General features: G+C 39.0%; 1 protein-coding gene across 4 annotated transcripts in view; it reads right to left on the reverse strand.

Moving 5' to 3' along the window:
* Nucleotides 1-211: 211 nt before the first annotated feature.
* The window catches only part of setbp1 (SET binding protein 1), a 299187-nt gene continuing 273893 nt past the window's right edge, over nucleotides 212-25505 (reverse strand). For all 4 annotated transcript variants that reach the window (XM_048532659.2, XM_048532665.2, XM_048532643.2 and 1 more), the window contains exons 4-5: nucleotides 9505-9666; nucleotides 212-3640 (exon numbers count right to left, since the gene is read on the reverse strand). In XM_048532659.2, the coding sequence (XP_048388616.2) occupies nucleotides 3072-3640; nucleotides 9505-9666 (731 nt within the window). In that variant the 3' untranslated portion in view covers nucleotides 212-3071. The remainder of the gene's footprint in view (nucleotides 3641-9504; nucleotides 9667-25505) is intronic.

Consider the following 25505-nt stretch of genomic DNA (forward strand, 5'->3'; position numbering starts at 1 on the left):
AGAATTTCACAGATTCATTACCTTCTGAAATTTCTCTTCATCTCTGTCTTTGAGCCTTGGTTAATATTTAATACATAAATATGGCTGAAATCTTCCAAACAAGAACTGCGGCAACTCTTCAATAATGTAAAAGCAAATAGTGTGAATGACAGGCCGTAACGCGCTAATGCAGGTCAAGCCATTTAGACAAAGATGACATTCTGAATCCAGGTTTGTTGGTTTTGATTACGTTTCTTTATTTTCACACAATGAATAACATATGAACAGATTACTTTTCAGTAAGTGCTCTATTGCTAACCTGGTTTCGGCAGCAAAACAATGAGCTTCTTTCAGAAAAAAAGTTTTAAAACCAACAACCATATGTAGAAGCATGACAATCAGCATGCCAAATACATAAGCGCCAATCAACAGCAGTTCATATCTATTCAATGTACAAAAATGCTTCATGAATAAAAACTGTTACAAAAAACATTTCAAACAACAATGTACAAGTTTGCTCTATGTTTAATTAGAATACAAATATAATATTTGTCTAAAATATGTGTACATACAGTCAAGTATAATAACATGCAAATACACTCTAAAAAAGGTTTAAAAACACTATGAATACAGACTAAAATAAGCCAGCACTATGTAAAAGGACCTTGTGCCCCATGTTTAAAGTTACATTTTTGAAACTTCATTTGCAGTCTTATCAATTTTCGGCAAGAAATTGCTCTTTTTTCTAAAAAAAAGCAGAGTGAAATGAAACACTGGGATTTGACTAGGACACCCGTGTAGACACATTTGGCAGCTCTTTCAATGTCTCTGTATTGTTTTAGTGTTACAACCCTGCAGGCCTTTCACTAGTTATGATACAATACATTATTTCACATCAGCACTACACCGTGCTTTATCAGACCCAAAATTTACTGTACCTCCATGCTGATTACATTGTTAATGCTGTGGTCCACTTTAAACAATTGTCATTGTCATTTTAATGGTTTTGCTTTTGCGACATCGCGTATCAAATTTTAAAGGCGAGGGTTACTTTTAGAACTTGTATGTCACAGAATATACAAATTCCCTGCCCCACTACCCACCCCACAATCCAACTTCAATTAGCACCATTCCCAAACCCCAGTTGAATTAAAACAAGTGTTTGGCATCAAAATGAATTGTTAAACTTGTTTGAAAAACAGTTAAAATGACAATTACACAGACACGATGATTCAGACAGTTTGAACCCATGCAGGTCAAAGATGTGTAATTACATTATATACAACAGGCTACTGTTTTGACTGAATTAAGGCTGCCATGATATAAACATTTTGCCTAACTATAACTGCAGTCACAATTACTCGTTTTGAAAAATAATTGAAAATATGTTTTGGATTATCTTCATAAGAACACTTAATTTCTTTTTGCATAAGGGGAAATTAAATACAGAAATTTCAAAGCTTAAGGTAATAGATTCTCCAGAAAGAAAGAAAATGCACAATTACCAGGATACAAGACAATCACAAATCTGGGGATACATTAAAACAGCCAAGTCTTTGATATTAAGTATTTGATTATTTGCATACAATAGTTGGAAAATAGTGGGTTACAATTTTTACTGTTAACTGGGACGTGGTTAAAAGATATTCCTTTATAGGAGAACCTTAATTATTACTGATTGACTCAATTCAGAATGACAACTTATGGATGGATTTTTTAACCAGTTAACAAAGATGATCAGATAAATAAAGTAATTTCTGTTGTCAGGCCATCCCAATGATAACAGTTCTTTTGGCTACAAATTCTGATGTATAATGTTCTGTATCTTCTCAAAGTCAGTATTTCTGTGGTCCATATTTTGTGTGCATTCAGGGCGAAAATTAACTCTGATGTAATCGTTTGAACAAATTTGGGACTTTTTCAGAGTGAATTTTGTAATTTGACAGAACTGTCATTGATGTATTGCATGAATAAGCATGCCTTGAAATTTATATAGTTGTGGAAAATATATATTTTTTAAAATCTTTGTTAACATCTATTTACTTTGGAAAACTGTAAGGCCATACAGGAGGGCACACAATGTTACATTTTCATATGATCTAAATTACAACATCAATTCCTACCTTTACAGAAAGTCACTTGTGAACTTAATTGCTCAAATTTTAGTGACAAGTGCGGGAGTTGAAAATCAATTATTATTTGTTTTAAAAAATTGAAATGCAATTATCATCTTTAAAAGAGTAATTTGATTGAATTTCTTTTTACTGTTTTGTACAATATTGCTTTCAGAAGGAAATGCTCAGTGATAAAAGTACAGGTGTAAATAGGAAATCCAGCTGATCCCTTAAGAAGTTCAGGCTGAATCTGTTCTGCGCTTTGCACCTCTTTCTGCTCAATGTTACTTTCTGACAGCGTTGTCCATCAAGGTGGGAAAATTTATCTTCACTACATAAAATAAACCTGGGACACTTATTGATTGAAAATGCCCTTTAATGACTTTGTTTTCTATTTCTGCTGAGTTACCAACAGCATATGTTGAACTGAAGCAGAAAGTGCTTTATGTGGATAACACTTTTGCATTTAAGGCTCTGTGAGTACAGTATTGCCTAAATGACGGCAAGAATATTTTTAATTTGTTTTTTTTCCTTCTTTAATTGACTAGCACATATTGGTTATAAATTCAGTATATAAGAAATGCTGTTGCAAGCAAAATGTTATTGCTGCCTGCCTTCCCAAGGATTATTTCATTAATACATTCTTCTAACAGGATGCCAAAAGTACTTGTACGAACTTACCCTTTTATATGCCATTACATGTTGCCCACTCGCAAATAATGGGTCGGTGGTAGAGCGCGGTTAAGAGGGAGAAGGAATGTTTGTACAAAGCTGTGAAACTGAGTTGATGTATTACAATACCAGCCACTGAGCGCAGAGTCTAGTATTTGTAAAGAATGTAATGAATGCCGGAACAAGGCTATCCATTTCATACAATGATTTAGGCGAGAAAATGGTTATTATTTTAAAATGATCCAACATCTGAGTTTCAGTCATTTCCTTCTCATTCACCAAGTAACGTTAAAGTGCAGGAAGTTATCAGTGATTGGAGGCTGTCGATTGGTAGCTGGTGGTGGAGATGGTCAAACTGTTGTACCTTTTAGAACTTACGGTGATTGCCTCATTTTCAATTTCTTTGGCCTTCCTGTGTCTCTTCACTTTCTGCTCAACTTCTTCTTTCTGCTTTCTCTTGGTGCCTTTATCTGACTTAGGCTCCTGTTGCTGTACCATGCAGATGACAGCTTCTATTGTGTCCATGACAGTGTCCTGATTGGCTGAGGCCAGTGTCTCAGGGGCTAAACTGTACCTCAGACTCCTTTTACTGGGAAGATCCACGCATTTCTCCAGGACTGGCATCTGGTCTGTGAAGTCATCATCTAGTGGCATTGGGTGCTTTCTTGGACGGCCTCTCCTCTTTTTCACTATATTGTTGCCAGTTTTGGACTGCCTTTGCAGCCTTTTGGCTTTCAAGATCTTGTTGACATGGTCCAAGTTCTTTTTTGTCGCGAGAATTTTATCATAATTGCACATCTTCCTGACTTCACGTTGAATAGCTTCAATTTCCCTCCTCTTCAGCTTTCTCCTTGGTGAAGAACTGGGACTTTGAACTGAATGGAGAGAAGTAAAAGGAATCGTTTTAATCACCAGATGTACATGATCACTTAATTAGCTTCACAGCATGAAACTATACACTGTCCAATGCCAGACTGATGTTAAAATAGCTTAAAGATGCTTTTGAAGTTACAGACTGTTTAATATTTGAAGTACCTTTTAGACCAATGGCAAAACTCAGCGAGACAACTTACTCAGGAAATAGAATACAGCTTCTACAACCTAATGCTAAAGCTTCTTTTTTTGATCATGGAACTTCCGTTGCCACAAACTGGTTTTAATGTATCCTCATGAATAAGGACATAAAAGCCTGGTCGTAATGAAAAGCAGCTTAGAGAAGGGCAAAGGGTTAATGCAGTAGTTATCTCTTTATGGGTCTACATCACGTGTTGAAGGGTTCAAAATCATATTTTTTATGCACACTTACACCAGCCTTATCCCAGATTAAATTATCAAATAAATGCTTGGAAGAACGGTATTTAAGATTGGTTTCTTTGATTGACCAAGTACGATTCTCACTTGTAAAATCATATATGGAACGCAGTTTGTGTTGTTTCAAACCAGGTTCGCCTGTGGAATGCTGTGAACGTAGAACTTGAAGTCATAAAAACTGTACTATCCAAGAGGCTGGTGTTATCATAATGTGACAGCTTCAGATGCACAATCATATACCGTACAAAGTGCGGGAATTTTGAAGGCATTAACTATTCACATTTTCCATGTTAAGCAAAAGTGAATCATCTCTCTTGCAATATTAACAAATAACTAGCCTGTAGGAGTCAGTGAATGTTGGTGATGGTAGAGCTGTATTTAATGCAGGGCTGGGGGGGGGGAGGTGTCTGGGGAGTATGAATATAGTTCTTGGCCACCCCACAATCGAGGAAAACCAACCAATGTTAAATAAGGTCATCCTGCTGCAAGAACTGGGCTATGTAATCCCTAAACTGAGGGTTGGGCCTCTTTCCCTGAGTGGCAAAAACATCTGCCTTAAGAACTACCAGCCTATCAACATGGCTATAGCTCCAGCAGCATCTCTGGTATCGTGGCTCAGTAGTGTGTAATGCCAAGATCGTAGGAGGAGCCAGGTTGAAAAAGCATGTCCACTAGGAGCTTAGGGAGGGAGAAGAGCATGTTGGAGTTGGAGGGGTGTGGTTGGTTTTGCAGGCCAGGTGAGGAAGTGGTCGAGGGAGTTTGTGTTCCCCAATCCACATAAGGAACTTCAAACGGTATTCCCCATTTCCTTCCCAAATTCCTGGCAAATTTGTTAAGAAGTGGCTTCTCCCTCTTGCCTTCCTTTCACTTCTCACTGTATTATTACAATGGAGGGATTCTGAGAGGCTTAAGTAGACCATGATCGGTAACATAAGAGACTCAACAGGCTCAACACATTTTACATCCCACCTGTCTGAAGAACTTAACTGGCAGGAGGTTATAAAATCCAGCCTATGGGAGTAAGAACGTGAAGAATTATGCCTTTAAAATTGTGACGCCCTTCGAGAAGTTTCAACTGTTGCTCACTAATGTGCTTTGCACTGGGCAAATGTATCTCTCAATGTTCACATGAAGAGGACAAGCAAAAAAAAACTCAATATTTATTACAGATGAGTAAAGCCATTCTAATTGCATTAATTCCTCCACACAGAAAGCCCCATAGTCCCTTCATATCAATACCTCATTTAAAAAATAAATGAGTTCAAGATTTGGATCTCATCTACAAATTTAAGTGGAAAGCTTTTTCAAATGTTGATCCGTCTTCATGAGGAGAATTGCAGAAGTATACATTCTGTAGAAGTTAAGCTATGGAGTCAGACAAATGCCACTTGTAGCGAAAGAAGTTTTGGTATTGACAGGATAGTCACGGTGTAAGGCTTCAAAGTAAGGAAGGAAGACATGTTAACAGGTTTTAGAAAATATATTTGAATTAGTGGAGTGCAAATTTACCAAAACAGGTTCACACTTCTGTAAACAAATGTATGATAAAGGTTTCAAATCTGCCAGACAGGTATGTTGAATGTCAAAACATCGCAGCCATTCAAAATCCAACTTAATAGGAGAGTTGGGCTACTGAAAGCTTTAAAGGTATTTTCTTATTCATGTTTATTTTATGTTCTCACAAATTGCATTTGTATGAATTTAAACTCAAATATTTGTATTTAATTGTGGAATTTGTTTGTAAGTATGCAAAAGGCGGTGCAGTGACTTTTTGATTAGAAGGGTCAAAGTGATGGCACTATTTCATGTGCCCGCAATGCACAATATGTTCTCCTTGCTGCCCAATGTGAAATAAATTAGCAGCACTGTCACATAACAATGCTCCATTTCTATGTCTGTAGCACTGGCTGTGGGCAGAGTGAGGGTGATTCATAGACCTTTAGAAACCAAAGGAAAACGATTTTCATTTGTTAACATTTGCAAAAAGACCTGTAAAGAATTAGTGACTTTTTTTAAACATTGATAATTAAAACAATCCTTCCTAAATGTAATAAGAACTGCTTGAAAACATGAATCACTTAAAAAATATAGGAATGCAGTCATTTTACTGCAAAACAGGTCATGTTTCAGTCTTGCCTAATTACTATCATTATTAAAGGCTCAGTATGCTTTCATAGATTCCCACCAACTTTATTCCAAGTTTAACCGAACAGCTGGGTTCATTTGTAGATCTCTTTCCTCCCACAAAAAAAAAGTTTTGCTTAAAAAACAAGGACTTTCAAAGGACCCCTTATTATTGACAGGAAATTCTCAGAAAACTTCCATTCTCTCATTAAGGCAACTTCTTATGTTTTTTGTTCATTACCCCAACATATGGGATGTAGAGATGCAGCTCAGACTGGATCACTCTAATTAATACGAAAGTCCCTTTCATAGTCTTGTGGTAAACAGATGTAAACAGGTCTCGAGAAAACTGAACTCTCGTCCTGAAGGCGAAAGTGTGTTCTTGTTATTCTACTTGGGGAAATGGGGGCATTATGAACAAAGTCTTAAGTGAAGGAATGGACTGCCATGGGAACATTTTTAAACATGGGAAATAATTAAATGTCAAACTGTCATTATGCAGTTAAATCGATAATCAAGTCTTGCAGCAAAGGATAAGAACAATTGAACTAAGATGCGTAAAGACTATTTAGTTCCTATTTAATATTTTCCTTTATTCTGTAATTATGTGTAATTTTCATTTGATACTGATGGGTTTTTTTTCAAAAACACATGTCTATGTGCATGCTCTATCAGTTTTTCCAGTATAAATTCTTAAGTCCATGTTTAAAATGGACACATTAGGCTAGATTTGCAGGAAACCATGATTCAGCACACGTGCCTCAGCTTAAAGGGTCCTGTCAGACCCAATGCTTGCTCCGGAGAGGTGTGGTGTGATTGATTCAGAGTAACTGACCTCATGAGTAGATCCTGGGTCGAAAGAGTACTAAGGCAGGCTTGTCAGAAGGCATGACATGGTTCTCTAGGACTTTATATAGCTCTCACTGCTCATTTCCCACCCCGCTTTCATTGGCCTTTATAAATCTTTTTTCTCTTTTTTGTATTCCCATGTCACCTCCATAGGCAATTACCCAGTCTACACCAGGTGCATGACCCAAAAGCCAGATGGAGATGCAAAAATATAAGCTCAGCCTCATACGCAATATTTACCTTTATTCTCATCTTTAGTTCTGAAAGTAAGGCAACGGACCTCAATTGGATGGTCCACAGTTACGGTAGGTTGCTTGATGGAAAGTGTGTAATATGTACATATCACTGTAGCTTTTGGATTTAAAATAGGGGCATAGAGAGCTTGGCCAGTTCCATGAAAGTTATTTTTAAAAGGTTAGAAAGTCATTCTGGAGCAGTGATCTAATAACATTAAAGCTAAGAAAGCACGTAATTATAATCACGTTCTTCGGCTTGAACAAACCCTTGTATTGTTAATGGATAAAATGTTTGTACTGGTGAGTTTATGACAGGTAGAGAAAATGTGTTACTTGTATGAATCATGTGACTAAGCATTACATTAACTAGCTAAAAAAAATAAACTTATGATGTGTCAAGACAAATTTCCTTCTGGGACTTGAACTGTCCAGTAATCCAGCTGGCATCATAACATTTGGTATGAGTTCTCCAGGACAGCTGCCTAAGATACTATTGGCTGTGACATTATCTGAAGGATCTAAAGGCTGATAACCTGTTTTGCCATCTTCCATGGGCAACAAGTCCCGGAATGGAACTTAAACGTTGGATATTCTGCCTCAGAGGTAAGCATGCTACCACAATACCATAAAATCTCAATTAGATAGTGGAAAATCTCCAATTAATGAAACCCATTGAAAGATTTTAAATGTCTACAAATGATTAATCCCTTATAAAGACAAACAATCTTTTCACAGTCCATGTCAAAGGCATCTAGTACTTCAAATGTACGTTTAAACTTTCATTCCAACTGTGAACTTTTGAAATAATTTTACCATTTTAAACTCTGCCAATCCTTCATAATGTCATAATTCCAGTCCTTGAAAAATGTCAACAAAGATGTCTATTGAACTTTTACCAATAAAAACTAATTCTAACTAACATATCTTGAAGAACTGCCAATTAAAGCAGTTTGATTCCAACTGTCCAGCTGTGTTCGAGTTTCTCTCCTGTGCAATTACCTCCAGCCAATTCCCCTGCTGGCAAAACTAAAATCTGTTGGAAATTGGGTTAGGATTTCTGCATCTTGGTCCCAGCCATTGTTGTTATAGGACCATGGAATCTTCTCAACTCTGAGGCTATCTGATCCATTGACTCACTTGCTGTTAGTTAGTCTGACACTGCAATGCAGAAGGAGGGGATGCTGAACTGGTTGAAGATTTTAATTTTTTACATGAAGCCTTTCACCTGTGGATAAATGCCATGCCACAATTCAAAGAAGAGCAAGAGTATTCTTTGCTGTCCTGGACAACATTTATACCATGTTTCAAAATCACAATACCAGATTTCCTGGTTATTTATCACACGGTGCTCTGTATCAACTTTACTGCACAGAAGTTGGCTGCTATGTTTTCTCATGTTAAAACAGTGACCATGCTTCAAAAGAATGTTGTTGCTTAAAATTGTTTTTCAGTGTTCTGGACTCATGAAAGGGGTTATGTCAATGGCAGAAACTTTCAATAAAAAGGGATTTGCCAATTAACTATACCAACATCAGTGATGTCAGTGTAGCTGAGACTGTTCAGCCCTTCTGGTTATTTAACACTCAATCAACCAAATTGATGACAATGTCCTGAATCGGTCAATGCATATGTGGACCAGGCTTCTAACAGAATCAGCTGAGTCAATGAAGTCATTCAATAAGGAACTAACACCTTTTAGTCACTGGACATCAAACTATAGATACAAATATTCACTGAAATGATTAATAGCTTCATGGAATACATGGGAATTTAGCAGACGGTTGGAGTGTCTAGGCTACAGATTGACTTAGCATTGTTATGGCTCTATTTGTCACTAGAAAAATAGGATGGAGGCTCTATTACCAGTGTTGCCAATCATTTCTTAAAGAATAATACAATTGGATTTAATCCCTGAACTATTACGAAAATGTATACGTACAGTCAAGTTGGTTCATTTATAAGTTTTGTTCGAAGCCAGACACAAATTTCTAATGCAAGTTTTAATTCTGTTGTTGCATAAATAACCATAAGTTACAATGAATAAAGCTCGGCTTCCATTCACTAAAGTTGACCAACAATGTCTGATTAATTCACAAGTCAGCAAATGGAAGGAGCCACAATTTAGTTTGCAAGAATCCAAATAATAACGCTGAGTTTTAAATCAATTTTCTAAGCAGCTCTGCAGACCTGTGCAATTGTTGTTAACACCGTCAACTAACCTGATTCGCACGATGGAGATGGGGAAGGTAGGGGAGATGATGCCAAAGTTGACACTGTAATATTTTCAGTAGAAACAGCTTTCTTTCTGGTAACAATGGAAAGGCCACTATCATTTTTGTGCAACGTCATTTGGTCCAGCTTGGAGCGTGAGCTTATTAAACCTAATGGGAGTAAATAAAACAAACGATAAACCATGGATATTTTCAAAGCTAGGAAAAATGTGGCAAAATAGTTCTTGGCTTGGAAGTCATGACCATTGTGATATGAAGTTAGTAAGTTTATTGTCTCATGCAGAACATACTGATTAGGAATGATATCTGATCTCTAAACAGGCTTAACTATTTCAGTTGGGATGGCAACACTGAAACAACTGATTTTGAGAATGATCATATAACTGTGACAGCATTGGATTTTTAATCCAGTGCCCAAGGCTAATACATTGGGAATATGAGTTTAACTCCCATAATTGAAAACTGGGGAAATTAATATTCAAGCAATATATCAGTACCAACACATTTGTATCAGTACTCATGCTCACCACAATATCGGACTGTGGTAATAAAAACATTGGTACAACAATGTCCTTTCAGGGAAGAAAATCTGTCATTCTTGCCTGGTATAGCCTACTCAGGACTCCAGATCCGCAACACACAACTGATTCTCTACTGCATTCCAAATTGGTGAAGCGAGGAACTGAAGTGTAATCAAACTAGTAAACAAAATAACAATGAATCAAATCATACCATCTAATTTTGATCTGATCACCAGAAATGACGAAGGCTCACCCTGCAGTTGTCCTCACTAACATCCGGGAACATCTGCCAAAACTATGACAGCTCTCCTACAGACCAGTCAAGCAGCAGGCCTGATATTGTCAGCACATCTTCAGAAATGTTCCAAACTCTTCCACAGCCATCTCTGGGTATGTCTGTTCCTGCCAGAGGCTGTAGTACGTGGTCAGAGCTAGTGGCCCTGCAAAAACTTAACAATGGCTTTCATTTTGTGAGATCTTATCATGCCAAATCAAAATATGGCAAGGCAATTTCTGGGTTATTATCATCTAGAGCAGCTTCTTACCCCCTTCAACTGGAATCAGATGTTCTCCGTGTTGACCACATTTGGAAGAAGCATTAAGGGTAGCAAAGGCACTGAGGCTTTGCTATGGTTTATTGATGCCACCATCAGTCAAATGCTGCAGCATGTCAAGAGCAGCCACTCTCATCTCAACTCTGGAATTCAACTCTTTTGTTTGTGTTTGACCCAAGGCAGGAGCTCACTTACTCTGGATGAATCTGAACTGAATGATATAATACAACGTAAACAGCCAGAGCCACAGAGAAGGCTTCCAGTCTTTTAAAAGCAATTTCTTTCATGCTGTAATTACCATTCATATCATAGCTGTAAATAGCCATAATGAAAAAAAATCATTTTTAAGGCTTCCCTTCAAAGTGTGAAAGCGATTCAGTTTCAAGATTTGAAAGATATGTTGCCTGTGAGCTGATAAATAGGATTGAAAATAACACATTGTTTATCCAAACATTCAGAGTTATTGAACTCATTTGTTACCTAGCATAAAAATGTAATGTAAAAGGGCACTTCATAATTTTTAGGGATTTGATTTGGCCCAAGTTGCTCATTTATTGCTGTTTAAAATTCATTCCCTCATTAATAATGCAGCTTATTTAATTCTTAGCTATTCTGGAAATAAAATGGTAGGAAAGAAAATGATGGAACATTTTTCTGAATATCAGGTTTTATTGTTTAACAGATATTCAGGCTTTGGCAAGAAAGACAATGGCATACATTTACAAAACAATGTTTGAAAAATAGCTGGAGGTGTACTTCTCAATGTAATACCAGAATCTGCTACAGAAAACAACAGCTTGTGAAGAATGTCTCATATTGAAAATGTTGGATATAGACCATGAGGTATTCAACATAATTTAGGTAAAGCAATTTAATGCTGCTCAAAGGAGTGACATTGGTAATTTGGTGAAGTTTCGCACTTTCGGCTCTAGTGGAAACACAGTGCCACATTTATGCCTATTAACCTTGAGACTGCCCTAAACTTGAACCATGGTGCAAACATAGCCAAACCTTCAAAAGCCAAATTTTTATCTATGATAAAATCTACTTCCACAGGATGGTCACATTAAATGCTTGATTTATAGTCCCGAAAAGAGCACTTTTACATCCTTTTGTTCCATTATTCTACCCTCAGTCACGATTCAACTATTCACTGATCCAGACCAAAATCAAACAAAGCTCTTCATTACAAATGCCATAGATACACAAATGGCCTGACTCCTTCTTTGGTTAACAAGCCAATTGGCATGAGCTACCTTTGGAATGGCCGCTGCGAGTTGGCACCCTACCCCTTTAACCAGCTGCCACACTAACCTCACCCTTACCTCTATGACTACTCCTTCATTGCAGCTGTCAAAATGGCTCGTTTTGCTGCTGGACATTTCAAACACTCTCCCCTGCTTTAAAGAAAAGGACCTGTTTAATTTCAGGAATGCTGCACATTTCTAAAGCAGGTGGCATCAGAATTGCTAGACCGGAAAGCAGATTTCAGTCCTTATGGGGATAAAAAAAGGAGTGGAGAGGCAATCTGACAGTGAGTGCCGCTCTTCAGAATATACAGGCAGTGTTGTCAACACTACAAGTTTCTTCCTTAAATTCAATCCAAGCTTAATCTTTCTTTAGCTAGCTTTAACTACAAAGGCATTTAAACATACTCATACTCTGGAAGGCAGTTTCACTTCTTCTGGTTATGTCAGTACACGTCTCAGCTCTCTTCGCCCTTCCTTATGATTTTAAAACCAAAACCTTGCAGTCACAATAGATACCACTCTCTTGGTGTCTGTTCAAGAGCTGCACTTCTCTTTTGGCCTGAGCCAGTTCTCTAGAGTACACTACTTCTCTCTCCAAACAAACAAAACTGAATTCTTTGGTTGAACACTGCAGACCATGTTTTTTTTTCAGCCTCCAGGTTCAGCCTTCCTCTGCTTACAGACTTCTGAAATGAAAAGAAAAGCCATATTGTATTCAGGGCATGATTCTCCGTTTAAGAGATTATCTCCAGAACGATTTTAGGGATTTGTTGCTTCTCAGAAGCATCTCAGATGGTTCAAACATTACTTGTAAGTACACATAGGCATAATAAATGGAACTAAAATTGAATAATCCCTAATTCACCTTAACCTGAAATCACAAGTCTACATGTGTAACTCGTAATAAAACACACAATAAATACGTGTACAACAGCCTTCAACTGAACTGTACCGGCACTAGCAAACTGTAGATGTAGAAATACAGAAGAAGAGAAAACAGGAACAGGAGTAGGCCATTCAGCCCTTTGAGCCTGCTTTCTTCCTATTTCTTTTAATCCTTTTAGACTTAATAACTATATCTAACTTCTTCTTGAAAACATTCAATGTTTTGGCCACAACCACTTTCTTTGACAGAGAATTCCACATGCTCACCACTCTATGGGGTGAAGAAATTTCTCCTCACCCCATTCCTACTTGGGATCCATAGACTGTGACCTCAGATTCTGGATTCCTCAGACATTGGAAACATCCTTCCTGCATTTATCCGGTCTAGTCCTGTTTGAATTTTAGACATTTCTCTAAGATTATCTCCTCATTCTTCTAAACTCCAGTGAATATAGTCCCATACAATCCAATCTCTCCCTAAGTGTCGGACCAGCCAACCAAGCAATCAGTCTCATAAACCTTTGTTGTGCTCCCTCCACAGTCTGAACATCCTCAGATAAAGAGATTAAAATTATACACAATACTTCAGGTGTGTTCTCACTGATGTCCTGTAAATTGCAGGAAGACATCCCTGCTCCGGTAGTCAAATCCTCTCACAATGAAGGCCAATATACCATCTGCCTTCTTCACTGCCTGCTGCACCTGCATGCTTACCTTCAGCAACTGGTGTAGGAGGACCCTCACGTCCTGCTGCACACTCCCCTCTCCCAATCTATCACCTTTCAGATAATCAGCTGACTTCATGTTTTTCCTACCAGAGTAGACAACCTCTCACTTATCCACATTATACTTCATCTGTCAAGCATCTACCACTCACTAAACTTGTCCAAATCACAGAGGCTGTCTACATCCACCTCACATATCACCCTCCCACCCAGCTCTGCGTTGTCCGCAAACTTGGAAAACATTACATTTATTTTCCTCATCTAAATCCAACTAGTCACTACCTACTGGTCAGAAAAATAAGCCACTTATTCTTATTCTTTGTTTCCTGTCTGCCAGCCAGTGCTCTATCCATAATAAAAACCAAAGAAACAGCAGATGCTGCAAATCAGAGCAAAAACAGAAGTGGCTGGAAAAGCTCAGCAGGTCTGGCAGTGTCTGCGAAGAAAAAATCAGAGTTAACGTCTCGGGTCCAATGACCCTTACTCAGTTCTCTATCCATGTCAGAATACTACCCCTAATCCCATGCGCTTTAATTTTACATGCTAGTCTCTTCTGTCGGACCTTACTTAACACTTTTTGAAAGTCCAAATAAACCACGTTCCCTCTTATCAACTCCATGAGTTATGGTCTCGAAAAATTCTAATAGATTTTTCAAGCATGATTTATGATTTCTAAGTCCATGCTGACTGTGTCCAATTCAGTCACTGTTTTCCAAGTGCTCTGCCATTAAATCTTTTATCATGGCCTCTAGCATTTTCCTACTCCCAATGTCAGGCTAACTGGTTTAAAATTTCCTGTTTTCTCTGTACCTCCCTTTAAAATAGTGTGGTTACATTACCTACCTTCCAATCCTTAGATTCAGAGTCTATAGAATCTTGAAAGATGCATCCACTATTTCTTGGACCACTTCCTCAATTACTCTGGGATGTAGATTATTGGGCCCTGGGGATTTTTCAGCCTTTGATCCCATCAATTTCCTCAACACCATTTCCCAACTAATACTGATTTCCTTCAGTTCCTGTCTCCCACTAGACCATGTGTTTCAGCATATTTTTGAGACATTATCTGTGTCCTCTTTTGTGACGACTGAACTAAATATGTATTTAATTTGTCTGCTATCTCTTTGTTCTCCATTATAACTTCTCCTGTTTCAGATTGTAAGGGACCTCCATTTGTCTTCACTAATCTTTTTCAATTCACGGACCTACAGAAGCTTTTATAATCAGTTTGTATGCTCCCTACAGAATTAAGCTCATACTCTATTTTCCCCCCTATTAATCAATCCTTTTGTCCTGCTTTGCTGAAATCTGAACTGCTCACAATCTTCAGGTGTGTTGTTCTTTTAGACCAATTTGTATGTCACTTAATTGCACAGAATACCATTTCTAATTTCTCCTGTTAACCATAACTGGGCCATCTTACCTATTTTATATTTGTGCCAGACAATAGTGAATAGTTTTTGCAGTTCATCCATGCACTCTTTAAATCATAGAATCACTACAGTGTGGAAACAGGTCATTCGGCCCATTAAGTCCACACTGCCTCTCCGAAGAGCATCCTACCCAGAACCAGACCCCTACCCTATCCCTGTAATCTTACCCTTCCTGTGGTCAGTCCACCCAACCTATACATCCCTGAACACAATGGGTAATTTAACGTGGCCAATCCACCTAACCTGCACATGGTTGGACTGTGGGAGGAAACCAGAGCACCTAGAGGAAACGTATGCAGACACAGGGAGAATGTGCAAACTACACACAGACAGTCGCCTGACGGGCTGGAATCAAACCTGGGTCCCTGGTGCTGTGAGGCTGCAGGACTAACTACTGAGCCACCAGGGGTTTGCCATTGCTCGTCTGTAAAGGGGTCTTTTAGCTAAATGAGGGAGACGTTCACACGAGGACAGATTTCAGAAGGAAGGACATGCCAATAATGCAATATAGGTAATCGGTGTGTGAAAAGACGAATTTGAACAAACAAACGGAAGAATGCAAATGGGTACAATGAAGGGATAAATAGCAAAAATATAGAATCAGAGATTCTTTACCTGAATGCATATAATGTCTGCAACAGGACTGATGAATTGATAGCACAAATCAAAACAAATGAATATATGATGGTGATTATAGAAACATAGGACCGTGTTCCACAGGACACTAAGTCTCTACTCAAAGAGTAAAAAAGAGTCAGTCATGATCACACCTATTAATAAGCTAAATACCCTGAGGCCGTTTTGGCCACACATTAATGGAGACTTTTGAGGAGGAGTTTCTGCCTCAGAGAGATGCCAGTCAACCTCCTTCTTAGGTAACACCAGATGGGCCTTTTGAAGTGCTGGTCCAGTGACATTATCATGACACCACCAATCCTCTGTATTGATTATCAAGAAAGGAGGGAGAAAGAGTACAAAATTACAGGCCAGTTAGACAAAGATCTATCACTAAAAAATATCCATTAGGTCACAGTAGCATACTTAGGAAAATGTAATACAATTAAGCAATGTCAACATAATTCTATGCAAGAGTTCTTTGAGAAAGTAATAATCGAGGTAAAAAGGAACAAGTAGATTTAGTGTATTTGAATTATTAAAAGGAATTCAGTAAGATGCCTTGTACAATGTTACTCCACAAGATAAGCGCTCACAGGATTAGGAAAGACATATTTGCATAAGGACTGCTTAACTAGCAGGGTAAGTGGGTCCCATTTAAGAGTATACTGTCACAGAGATCAGTGCGAGATCTCAATAATTTCTGATCTATACTCATGACCTAGCTGAAAGGGCAGGCTGTATTGTGGCTGATTTGCTGACATACAAAGGTAAGTGAGAAAGTCAGTTGGAAGGAGGATGCAAAGAGTCTGAAGAGAAATACAGACAAGTTTTGTCAGTAGGCAAACATTTGACAGATGGTGCATAATGTGAGAAAATAGGAAATTATCCACTTTGGCAGGAACAATACAAATTCAGAATATTATTTAAACAGCGAGAGACTACTGCAATACAGAGGGATTGGCATGCTTTTGTCCCTGAATCAAAAAGAGCACAGGAAATAATTAGGAAGCCAAATTAATTACATTTACAGCAAGCAGAATGGAATATATAAGTAGGAATGTCTTGATACAAGTAGGAAGTGCACTGGTGAGAGTACACTAGATCACTCAGCATTTGCTTCATCACCTTATTTATAAGGGGTATCCTTGCACTTTAAGGATTTTGTACGAGCTACACCAGGCCATTTCTGATGTAAATGAATGCTTTTTCCTTTACTCACTCAACATGAGGACGTTGTCGGCTAGGCAGTATTTATTACCCATCCCTAATTGCCCAGAGGGCAGTTAAGAGTCAATCATACTGCTGTGGGTCTGGAGTCACATGTAGGCCAGATCAGGGAAGGATGGCAGTTTCCTTCCCTAAAGGACATTAGTGAACCAGATGGGTTCTTCCAACAATCGACAATGGATTCATGGTCATCGTTAGACTTTTAATTCCAGATATTTATTGAATTCAGATTCCACTATCTGCCTTGGCAGGATTTGAACCTATGTCCCCAGAAAGTTAACGGGATTAGCGATAATACCACTAGGGCATCGCCTTCCCATGAACTGTGTTATGAGGACAGGTTGACCTAGTTAGGTCTATGTCCTGCAGTTTAGAAGGATCAAAGGTGATCTCACTAAAACTTGAGTAATATTGTGACCATAAAATGCATTTTTCAGTAAAATGTATGCCTGCTGATGTATCGAAATTGTAACACTGGACCAGAAAATCACATCTCCCGGACAAGGCCGAGGTACAGATTTGTGCAGCCTGTAATATGGCAATGATTGGGAAAAGCAGAACTACAACTGCATTATTAACATATAGACTGCAGCAGTTCAAAACGGGAGCTCACTTTCACTTTCTCAAGGGCAACTAGGGATGGGCAAGAAATGCTGGTCAGCCAGTGACACCTCCATCCCATGAGTTTATTGAAGAAAGACAAGTTCTTCATCCCTTAAGTTAATCTCTTTTTTAAAAGAAAGTGCCAAAACCTAATGTTCCTGCCAGCTATGGAGGAAGAAATACAAAATTATGCTTTCAGCTTTTAAGATGCAAATTCCAACCATCAATTTAAAATAAAGCCATTCTGACAATGTCGTTTTCATAGTTCTCTTCAATATTTCAATTCTTGGGTCATGCATTCCTACACAAGAATGCATGTGTTATTCAACTTGCTTGCAACTTACCCAGCCTGGTTGCAAGTGTTCATATCTTGGTTCTTGGTGGACAATGAAATCAAAACCAAAAGAACCGTGGAAGCTGTAAATAAATCAAGAACAAAAACAAAGTTGCTGGAGAAGCTCAGCAGGTCTGGCAGCAGCTGTGGAGAGAAAGCAGAGTTAATGTTTCAGATCCAGTGATTCCTTCTTCTTTCTTTGGGTCTGGTAACCCAAAACGTTAACTCTGTTTTCTCCTTCACAGATACTGCCAGACCTGCTGAGCTTTCCCAGCAACTTTGTTTTTGACAATGAAATCAATCTCTGCTGACTTGATGCATCATATTTTCAATGGAGATCCGCAGCAAAACTATTGTGTAAATAGTGCTACGACTATGTAGCTGCCAAACTGCAAAGTGACTATAAATATTTGCCACTAACTTTCGGGTGAATTTTCCCAGCTAAGCGTTATTTTCGGGAACTTTCATGTTAGGAATTGGCACAATCTAGATTTTGGCAGTAGATGGGAAAACTGTGAGCTGCATATAAATGAGGCAAGATTAGCTAATAATGAGATGCAAATGTATGGAAATAAGGTAGTCAACACTTATTCACAAGATTCAGAATTTGTCAATGTAATCTTAACGGGAAATTCAGAACTTATTTTCTCGACATTGAGAATCAGAGTTTTCCATCCTTGTTCTGTTTTCCCTACTTTCTTACTGTTGCCCATGCTGCTCAAGGAGTAGGAAAATTCTACCCATTAACTTTTTTTCTCTCCTCAGAGACGCTGCCAAGCTCACTGAGTATTTCCTACTTTCTGTTTGCAGCTTAGATTTCCGGCATCTGCAGCACTTTTCTCCCATAGGATTGTGATTCGTGCCTTGCTTTAGTTAATGTTTGGATCCTGCATCTTATAAATGACATTCAATACTCCCTTCAACACTCTTATAAGTCCAAACTAGCCAAATATGAGTTATAATGTTAAGTGGCTCTTAAATAGCTGCGGCTACAACACTTGTACTTGAATAATAATCACATTAGAATTTCTAGACCTCAGTCTAGATCCAACAATTCGGTGGCATGACTTATATTGCCAAAAGGAAAGCCAGTATTATCTTTATGTGCCTAAAAGTCCATTTTTCTTCTCCTTGGATGAAATGTGCTGGTTTCAATTTGAATATTGGCTGCAATCCAATTATTTCTTTTTTTAATCACTGCACTGTATTTTTACACAGTTTTATGCAGTAAATTTGCAAATGCATTAAGGATACACCTTTGACAAAGAGGGAATTTAAGTAAGTCACCTTATGTTGTACTAATTTAGTATGTACTGTTTGATAAAGAGCGGTTAATTCTGTAGGGTAGTTGAAATTGCTGAGAAAAAATATTCTGAGCTCAAATTAGCTTTGCGTGAACTGTTAGTGCAGTATCATTATAGACATTTTCAGGCTTGTTGACAATATTTCATTTTCAAAGCCTGAAGTGTTCTAATGGCTTGTCTGTATACTCTATTTTGCTCCCCTTTCAGAAAAAAAAACTGACACTCAATTCTGCTATCATCCTTGGCAGTGCTTCATTAAAACCATAAGCACATGTAGTGATCATTCAACATGCCAGGCAGGAGGTCTTGAGGTTTGAGTTACCTCTCTTCATTGACACATCCTTCAAAAAAGCTGTTATTAGAATTTAGCTCCAGATGACAGCTAAATCACTTTAAAAGAAGGAACAAATATAGAGGGTGTGCTCCTCTCAGCTGGGTAACAGTGGTGACATGTGTCACCTGGAAGATCCATTTTTGGGATTTTAAACTGCTTCACTTTAGCACGCCAATTTCATGCCTAATAATGACAACAATATCCTGTGATTCTTGGTTTCACTGACCTTCATCCTGTCTGATTCTCGACCTTCCATCTCTGATTCAGAGGTTTCAAAACTGGGAACATTTAATGCTATACAAAATTGCTGCATAAACCCTGTATCACCATCCACTGGGGATCTGCCATATCAGGCCATCACACAGCTGGAAACTGTTTCAGTAACATCAGTCAATGACACAACAGCAGTCAGCTGCTCGCTGTATATGCACATCCAAAATGGTGGAATCTCTAGAGGACGAAAAATATAATTTATAATATAAATGTTTCTTACCAGCTTAGTTAACTAGGTTTCTAGCTGATTTATCCACAAGTTTTGACTATTACCTCGACAGATATTAAACACTCTTTCCTACCACTTATTACCCTTTTAGCCCCAAACCATCTGACTTCAAATTGTCACATTCTGCACTAGATAACCAAAGATAAGCACGAAACTACTTTCTGTAATATAGACTTCAGCCACTAGTTGTCACTATGATACTTTCAAAATCTCCACAATGGTCCCAGGTTGTCCAACTCTGATACCTGAAACTTGGTAACCTGCCGTAAGATCAAAACAATTCCATTCCACACTTATTACTTGTAAATTGAGCCTGCTTAAAACTCACAGACTTTTCAAAGGGATGTGGGGTTCTTTGCTTCGCTATGCTGTTGTTAGGCAGGGAATTTCAGAGTCATTGGACTCAAAACATGGACATTGTTTCTTTCCCTTCAGATGCTGCCAGGCCTTCTGAGTTTCTCCAGCATTTTCTGCATTTTTCTCCTTCTGGAGTAAAGTCAACAAACATTTTTGCACTCAGATGATGCTGAAATTCTCTTTGAAAAATGACAAAATTTCAGATCTAATAACTTTGTATCTGAAGTTGACAGATTTCTATTATCCATAGGGCCAAGGTGGGTATAGGGACGTGGATGTCATTGAATGGCAGGTCAGACTTAAGAAGTGAGTGGCCTACGCCTGTTGCCACGCAGTAACAGGTAGGTTTGGCCAAGAACACCTTCTTTAGGAACATCAAGTGATGATGTAGGGTTGTGATGATTGGCCTCCAAAAACAAGGCTGCATGTTCAGTCAGAGGGAGACTTTGACTGAGTGAGACAAAGACCAAATGAGTATATCTGGGAATTGGGTCAAAGTAGGAATTTGGGACAAAGAGGCTTTAAGTTAGATTTACCATAAGTAAAATGGTGGGGGGAGCTTGATGAAAGCAGGCTGGAGATTTTTTTTTTCTTCAACTCTTCCTCAATTTAAGTTTATTGGTCGGTAAGAAACTGCTATTAGTGACTTGGAAATCAACATTCCTTCACTGTTGCTGGGTCAAAATTCCAAACTCCCTCCCTAAGAGCATTCTGGGTCAAACTACTGCACATGGACTGCAACGGTTCACGAAGGGAGCTCACCACCACATTCCCAAGGGAAACAGGTCAGCCAGTGATGCCCCTGTCACATGAATGAGCAAAAAAAATCAGAGTTACTGTGCTTGATTGTGAATGCATTAAGTATAGTCAATAGGTATTACATTAATATTTTGCATTTGTCTTTACTGAGAATGTACACGCATCCCATAAAAGCAGAGGAGCAAAACATTGGATAGGCTGTTTGTACTTAAGGATAAACAGACACTAAGTTTGGGGTGGATTAAGGCAAGTTCAATTGAGGCATTTAATAGGGCCTTGCATGATTGTTTAAATAGAAACAATATGCAAGCGAATGGGAATAAGGCGGGGGATGGACTAAGTTATGATGCTCATTCAGAGAGCTGCTGCAGACAGGGTGGATCAAATGACTTCCTTTTTGCGCCATAATACTTCTGTGATTCACAACCATCTTCCTTCGAGAAAAGTATCAATCCAGCATGTGGAGAATATTCTCCTCATCCCCACTGACATAAGTTTTTACATCAGGCTTCTTGGTGTCACACACAGCTGAACAATGCCTTGATATTGATGGTAGCTGTTTTCACCTCACCCTTCAGAAAGAGAGTTTCGTTTATATTCGGACTTTGGTTACAAGAATGTCGGGTACCTCACCGCTCTGGTAGAAAGAGGAAGCAGAGTTTGTAATGCCTCAATACATTGTCCCTGTGCCGTGGAGGTCATGATACAAAATGAACTCTGAATTTGGTGACTTTTATGGAATATTCCACACTGCAGGGATTCTAAATATAAATATATGTGTTACTGGTTAGACCAGCAATTATTGCCAATTTCCTCTGAAAGATGGTGGATAGCTACCTTCTTGTGCTTTAACAGTTCACAGGGATTGGGTACATCCAAAATGCTGTTATGAAGGAATTTCCACAACTTCACCCAACAACAGTGAATGGTATGACTTTCTAGTCAGAATGGCGTGTGACTTGGAGGGGAACTTGTTAATGGTGCTGTTCCCTTGCATCTGTTGCACTTCATCTCCCCGGGGATTGGGCTGATAGATTTGGAAGGAGCTGTTAAAGGAGCCTTGCTAAGTGTTGCCAATGTATAGTGTTCAGCTTGAGGAACGCAGCAGGCACAGGAGCAGGAAAGCTAATGTTTCAGGTCGGGACTCGACTCAAAACATCAGCTTTCCTGCTCCTCTGATGTTGCTTGGCCTGCAGCGTTCCTCCAGGTCCACACTGTGTTATCTCAGACTCCAGCATAGGCAGTTCTTACTCTCTCTGCTGCCAATGTATGTTGCTAATGGTGGGAGTAAATGTTGAATTTGTAATTTGGCAGATAGAAAATGGGAGGAAAGGCACACCAGGAAAGAGACCTTTGCTTTCATCAGGATGAAGGCTGTTTAAGGAATAAAACCTGAATTACATTGACAATTGCCATTCACCATCTTGCATAATGCAGCCCAAAGAAATTCAATGGATGGCTTAGCACATATAGCCCATTTTACCCAAGTCATCACATACTGATGAGGCTCAGAAATAATGGGAACTGCAGATGCTGGAGAATCCGAGATCACAAAGTGTGGAGCTGGATGAACACAGCAGGCCAAGCAGCATCTGAGGAACACAAAAGCTGATATTTCGGGCCTATACCCTTCATCAGAGAGGGAGATGGGGAGAGGGTTCTGGAATAAATAGGGAGAGGGGGGATGTGGACTGAAGATGGAGAGAAAAGAAGATAGGTGGAGAGGAGAGTATAAGTGGGGAGGTAGGGAGGGGATAGGTCAATCCAGGGAAGACGGACAGGTCAAGGAGGCGGGATGAGGTTAGTAGGTAGGTAATGGAGATGTGGCTTGAGGTGGGAGGAGGGGACAGGTGAGAGGAAGAACAGGTTAGGGAGGCGGGGACAAGCTGGGCTGGTTTTGGGATGCAGTGGGGGAAGGGGAGATTTTGAAGCTTGTGAAGTCCACATTGATACCATTGGGCTGCAGGGTTCCCAAGCGGAATATGAGTTGCTGTTCCTGCAACCTTCGGGTGGCATCATTGTGGCACTGCAGGAGGCCCATGATGGACATGTCATCTGAGGAATGGGAGGGGGAGTTAAAATGGTTCGCCTACTGATGAGGCCATTGGCTGACTGGGACACTGTCAGACTCACATTGGGAAACAAATGCAATCATTTTAAAGTGCACTATCACACACTGGCCATCATGGAAACCAGGCAGGACGCCAGTTAAAGTAAGGTCAGTAACTTCTCTGATTTCATTACCTTTCCACTGTGTCCCAAACATAATGTCCTTTTCAGTGCAAGTGAGTGGAGCATCTGAAGAAAGCCAGCGGGATCTGGCTTTAAAGGTGAAGACTGAATCCAAGAATGTTATTCTGACCAGTGCCCATACCCTTACTGTGTCCAGAAGTTTCCCCAACATCATTTCCGCAGATGCTTTCTCCTTTACAAACTGTGAGACCATTCTCACAATTCCCCTGCCAAAGCTTCGTCTCCAAGCCAGCCAGTAAATTGTTATGGAGATGAGGACTAGCCACTAAGACCAGTTCTACCTCCACAGTTATATATTCCAATTGCAGACACATTTCAAAATAAATTAATCTGTATGTCATGAGAAAGCAAAAGGTTTGAATGCTAAGTTTGCAGCTGAAGAAACCTTTGCTTCGGGACTTTGTCCTGATGAAGGGTCTCGGTCCGAAACATTGACTTTCCTGTTCCTCTGTTGCTGCCTGAGGTGCTGTGTTCTTTAGCTCCACACTGTATCGACGCTGACTCTAGCATCTGCAGTTCTTGCTATCTCTTGAATAGTAAGTGGTTTGATTGAGGAACAAAACCCACAGACGCTGCCAGACCCGCTGGGCTTTTCCAGCAGCTTTGTTTTTGTTCCTGATTTACAGCATCCGCAGTTCTTTTGGTTTTTAAGTGGTTTGATTTAGTTGGTTGGTTCAGTGGAGTAGTTGAATCACAGTATATTTGGCATATCTGGGAATTGCAAGCTGAAGTTATGGTTCAAATGATTTGGCATCATAACACAAACAACAGTCAACGGCAAATAATGTTTGATTGCAATAACCAAAGTTATTCACTCCACTCACTGATGAAAACCCACATCGAATAACAGACTTTCAATGAAGCCAGCTTTCAGTCACAGAATCAAAAACGTTTGCAATGAATGTCTGAGTGACCTAGTTAAGCGTCCAGCTCAGCAATTTATATACACAATCCAAATTTTTGGAATGCACGTACTACAAGAAGCAAAGCTGGTTTGGGTTCACTGGAGAAAAAGAATAGTAGCAGTGGTGAAGCAATCAGCAAGCGGAACAGTTTTACCTTTTTGATTGATAGCGTCTGATAAAGTACTTAGAGACCCAGGATGCCAATTATCAAGCATTTGATTTTTTGCTGAATTACTCACTGCTACTTCTACCTAAAATAATAAATGAAAGGAGTTCTATGCTCAAATTTAGCGTGGCTGGTGGTAAAATTGCTATCATTGTGATTCTACTGATAAGCAGCCAAATGTAAGTAATTCATTTTAAAATAAATCATTTGAGGCAGAGTTGTTCTCCCATTCTATAACCCTCCCAAATCAAATTTGTCATTTTGGCAGCTGACAGACTGCTGCACTGTGTTCCTGCCCACCTGGATCTGGCTCCATTTTATGGAGAGTGAATAGCGCTGACAGGCATCATGTATTGAAGCATAATGTCAGTCCCTAAACAGAAAAAAAAACACCCAAAGAACTGCAGATGCTGGAAATCAAAAATATAAACAGAAATTGCTGGAAAATATAAACAGAAATTGCAGCAGGCCTGGCAGCAGCTGTGGAGAGAAGGCAGAGTTAATGTTTCAGATCCTTTCGGGTCCGGTGACCCTAAACATTAACTCTGTTTTCTCCAACACAGATGGTGCCAGACCTGCTGAGCTTTTCCAGCAACTTTGTTTTTGTTCCTAAATCAAACCACTTACCATTCAAGAGATAGCAAGAACTGCAGATGTTGGAGTCAGCATCGGTACAGTGTGGAGCTAAAGAAATGGAAAACAGCAGCCAGACCTAGAGTTTATTTCCCCCCGCAATTCCTGCTGTTGTTTATCATGTTAACTATCTGAATCAAAATTAAGGTGACTGGAGGCAGGGTTAGCCTGGGTTAATATTCTGGAATTCTCTCTCAAACACCATTGTGGAAGTACTATCATGACAATAACAACAATTCAATGGGCCATTCCAACTTTATCATCTCAAGGAAACTGGTGAAAGGTACCATATGATGTCTTACCGATATCACCCACATATTTTGAGAAATATGTTTTAGAACATGAACTTCTCTGTTGTCAAATATTCTCACAAAGGAAAGGATTTCATTAAATTTGTACTATCATTTTTATAAGTGCCGAGACCATCTGAAATGCACCAAAGGAATAAACAGAAGTATATTTTCAAAAATTGGTATTAATAGTAAAACTTCAAAAACCAGTCATGCAGAATTTTTATATGATGCACCTTAATACTAATGATACATTACCAGATCTGAAGTTTAGGCAATCTAGACTGCAATCAATTTAGCTCATTCCTAAACGATCTATGTTCAAGTCTCAATCTT

The sequence above is a fragment of the Stegostoma tigrinum genome, chromosome 1 (assembly GCF_030684315.1).
Source record: "Stegostoma tigrinum isolate sSteTig4 chromosome 1, sSteTig4.hap1, whole genome shotgun sequence".
Classification (NCBI taxonomy): Eukaryota; Metazoa; Chordata; class Chondrichthyes; order Orectolobiformes; family Stegostomatidae; genus Stegostoma; species Stegostoma tigrinum.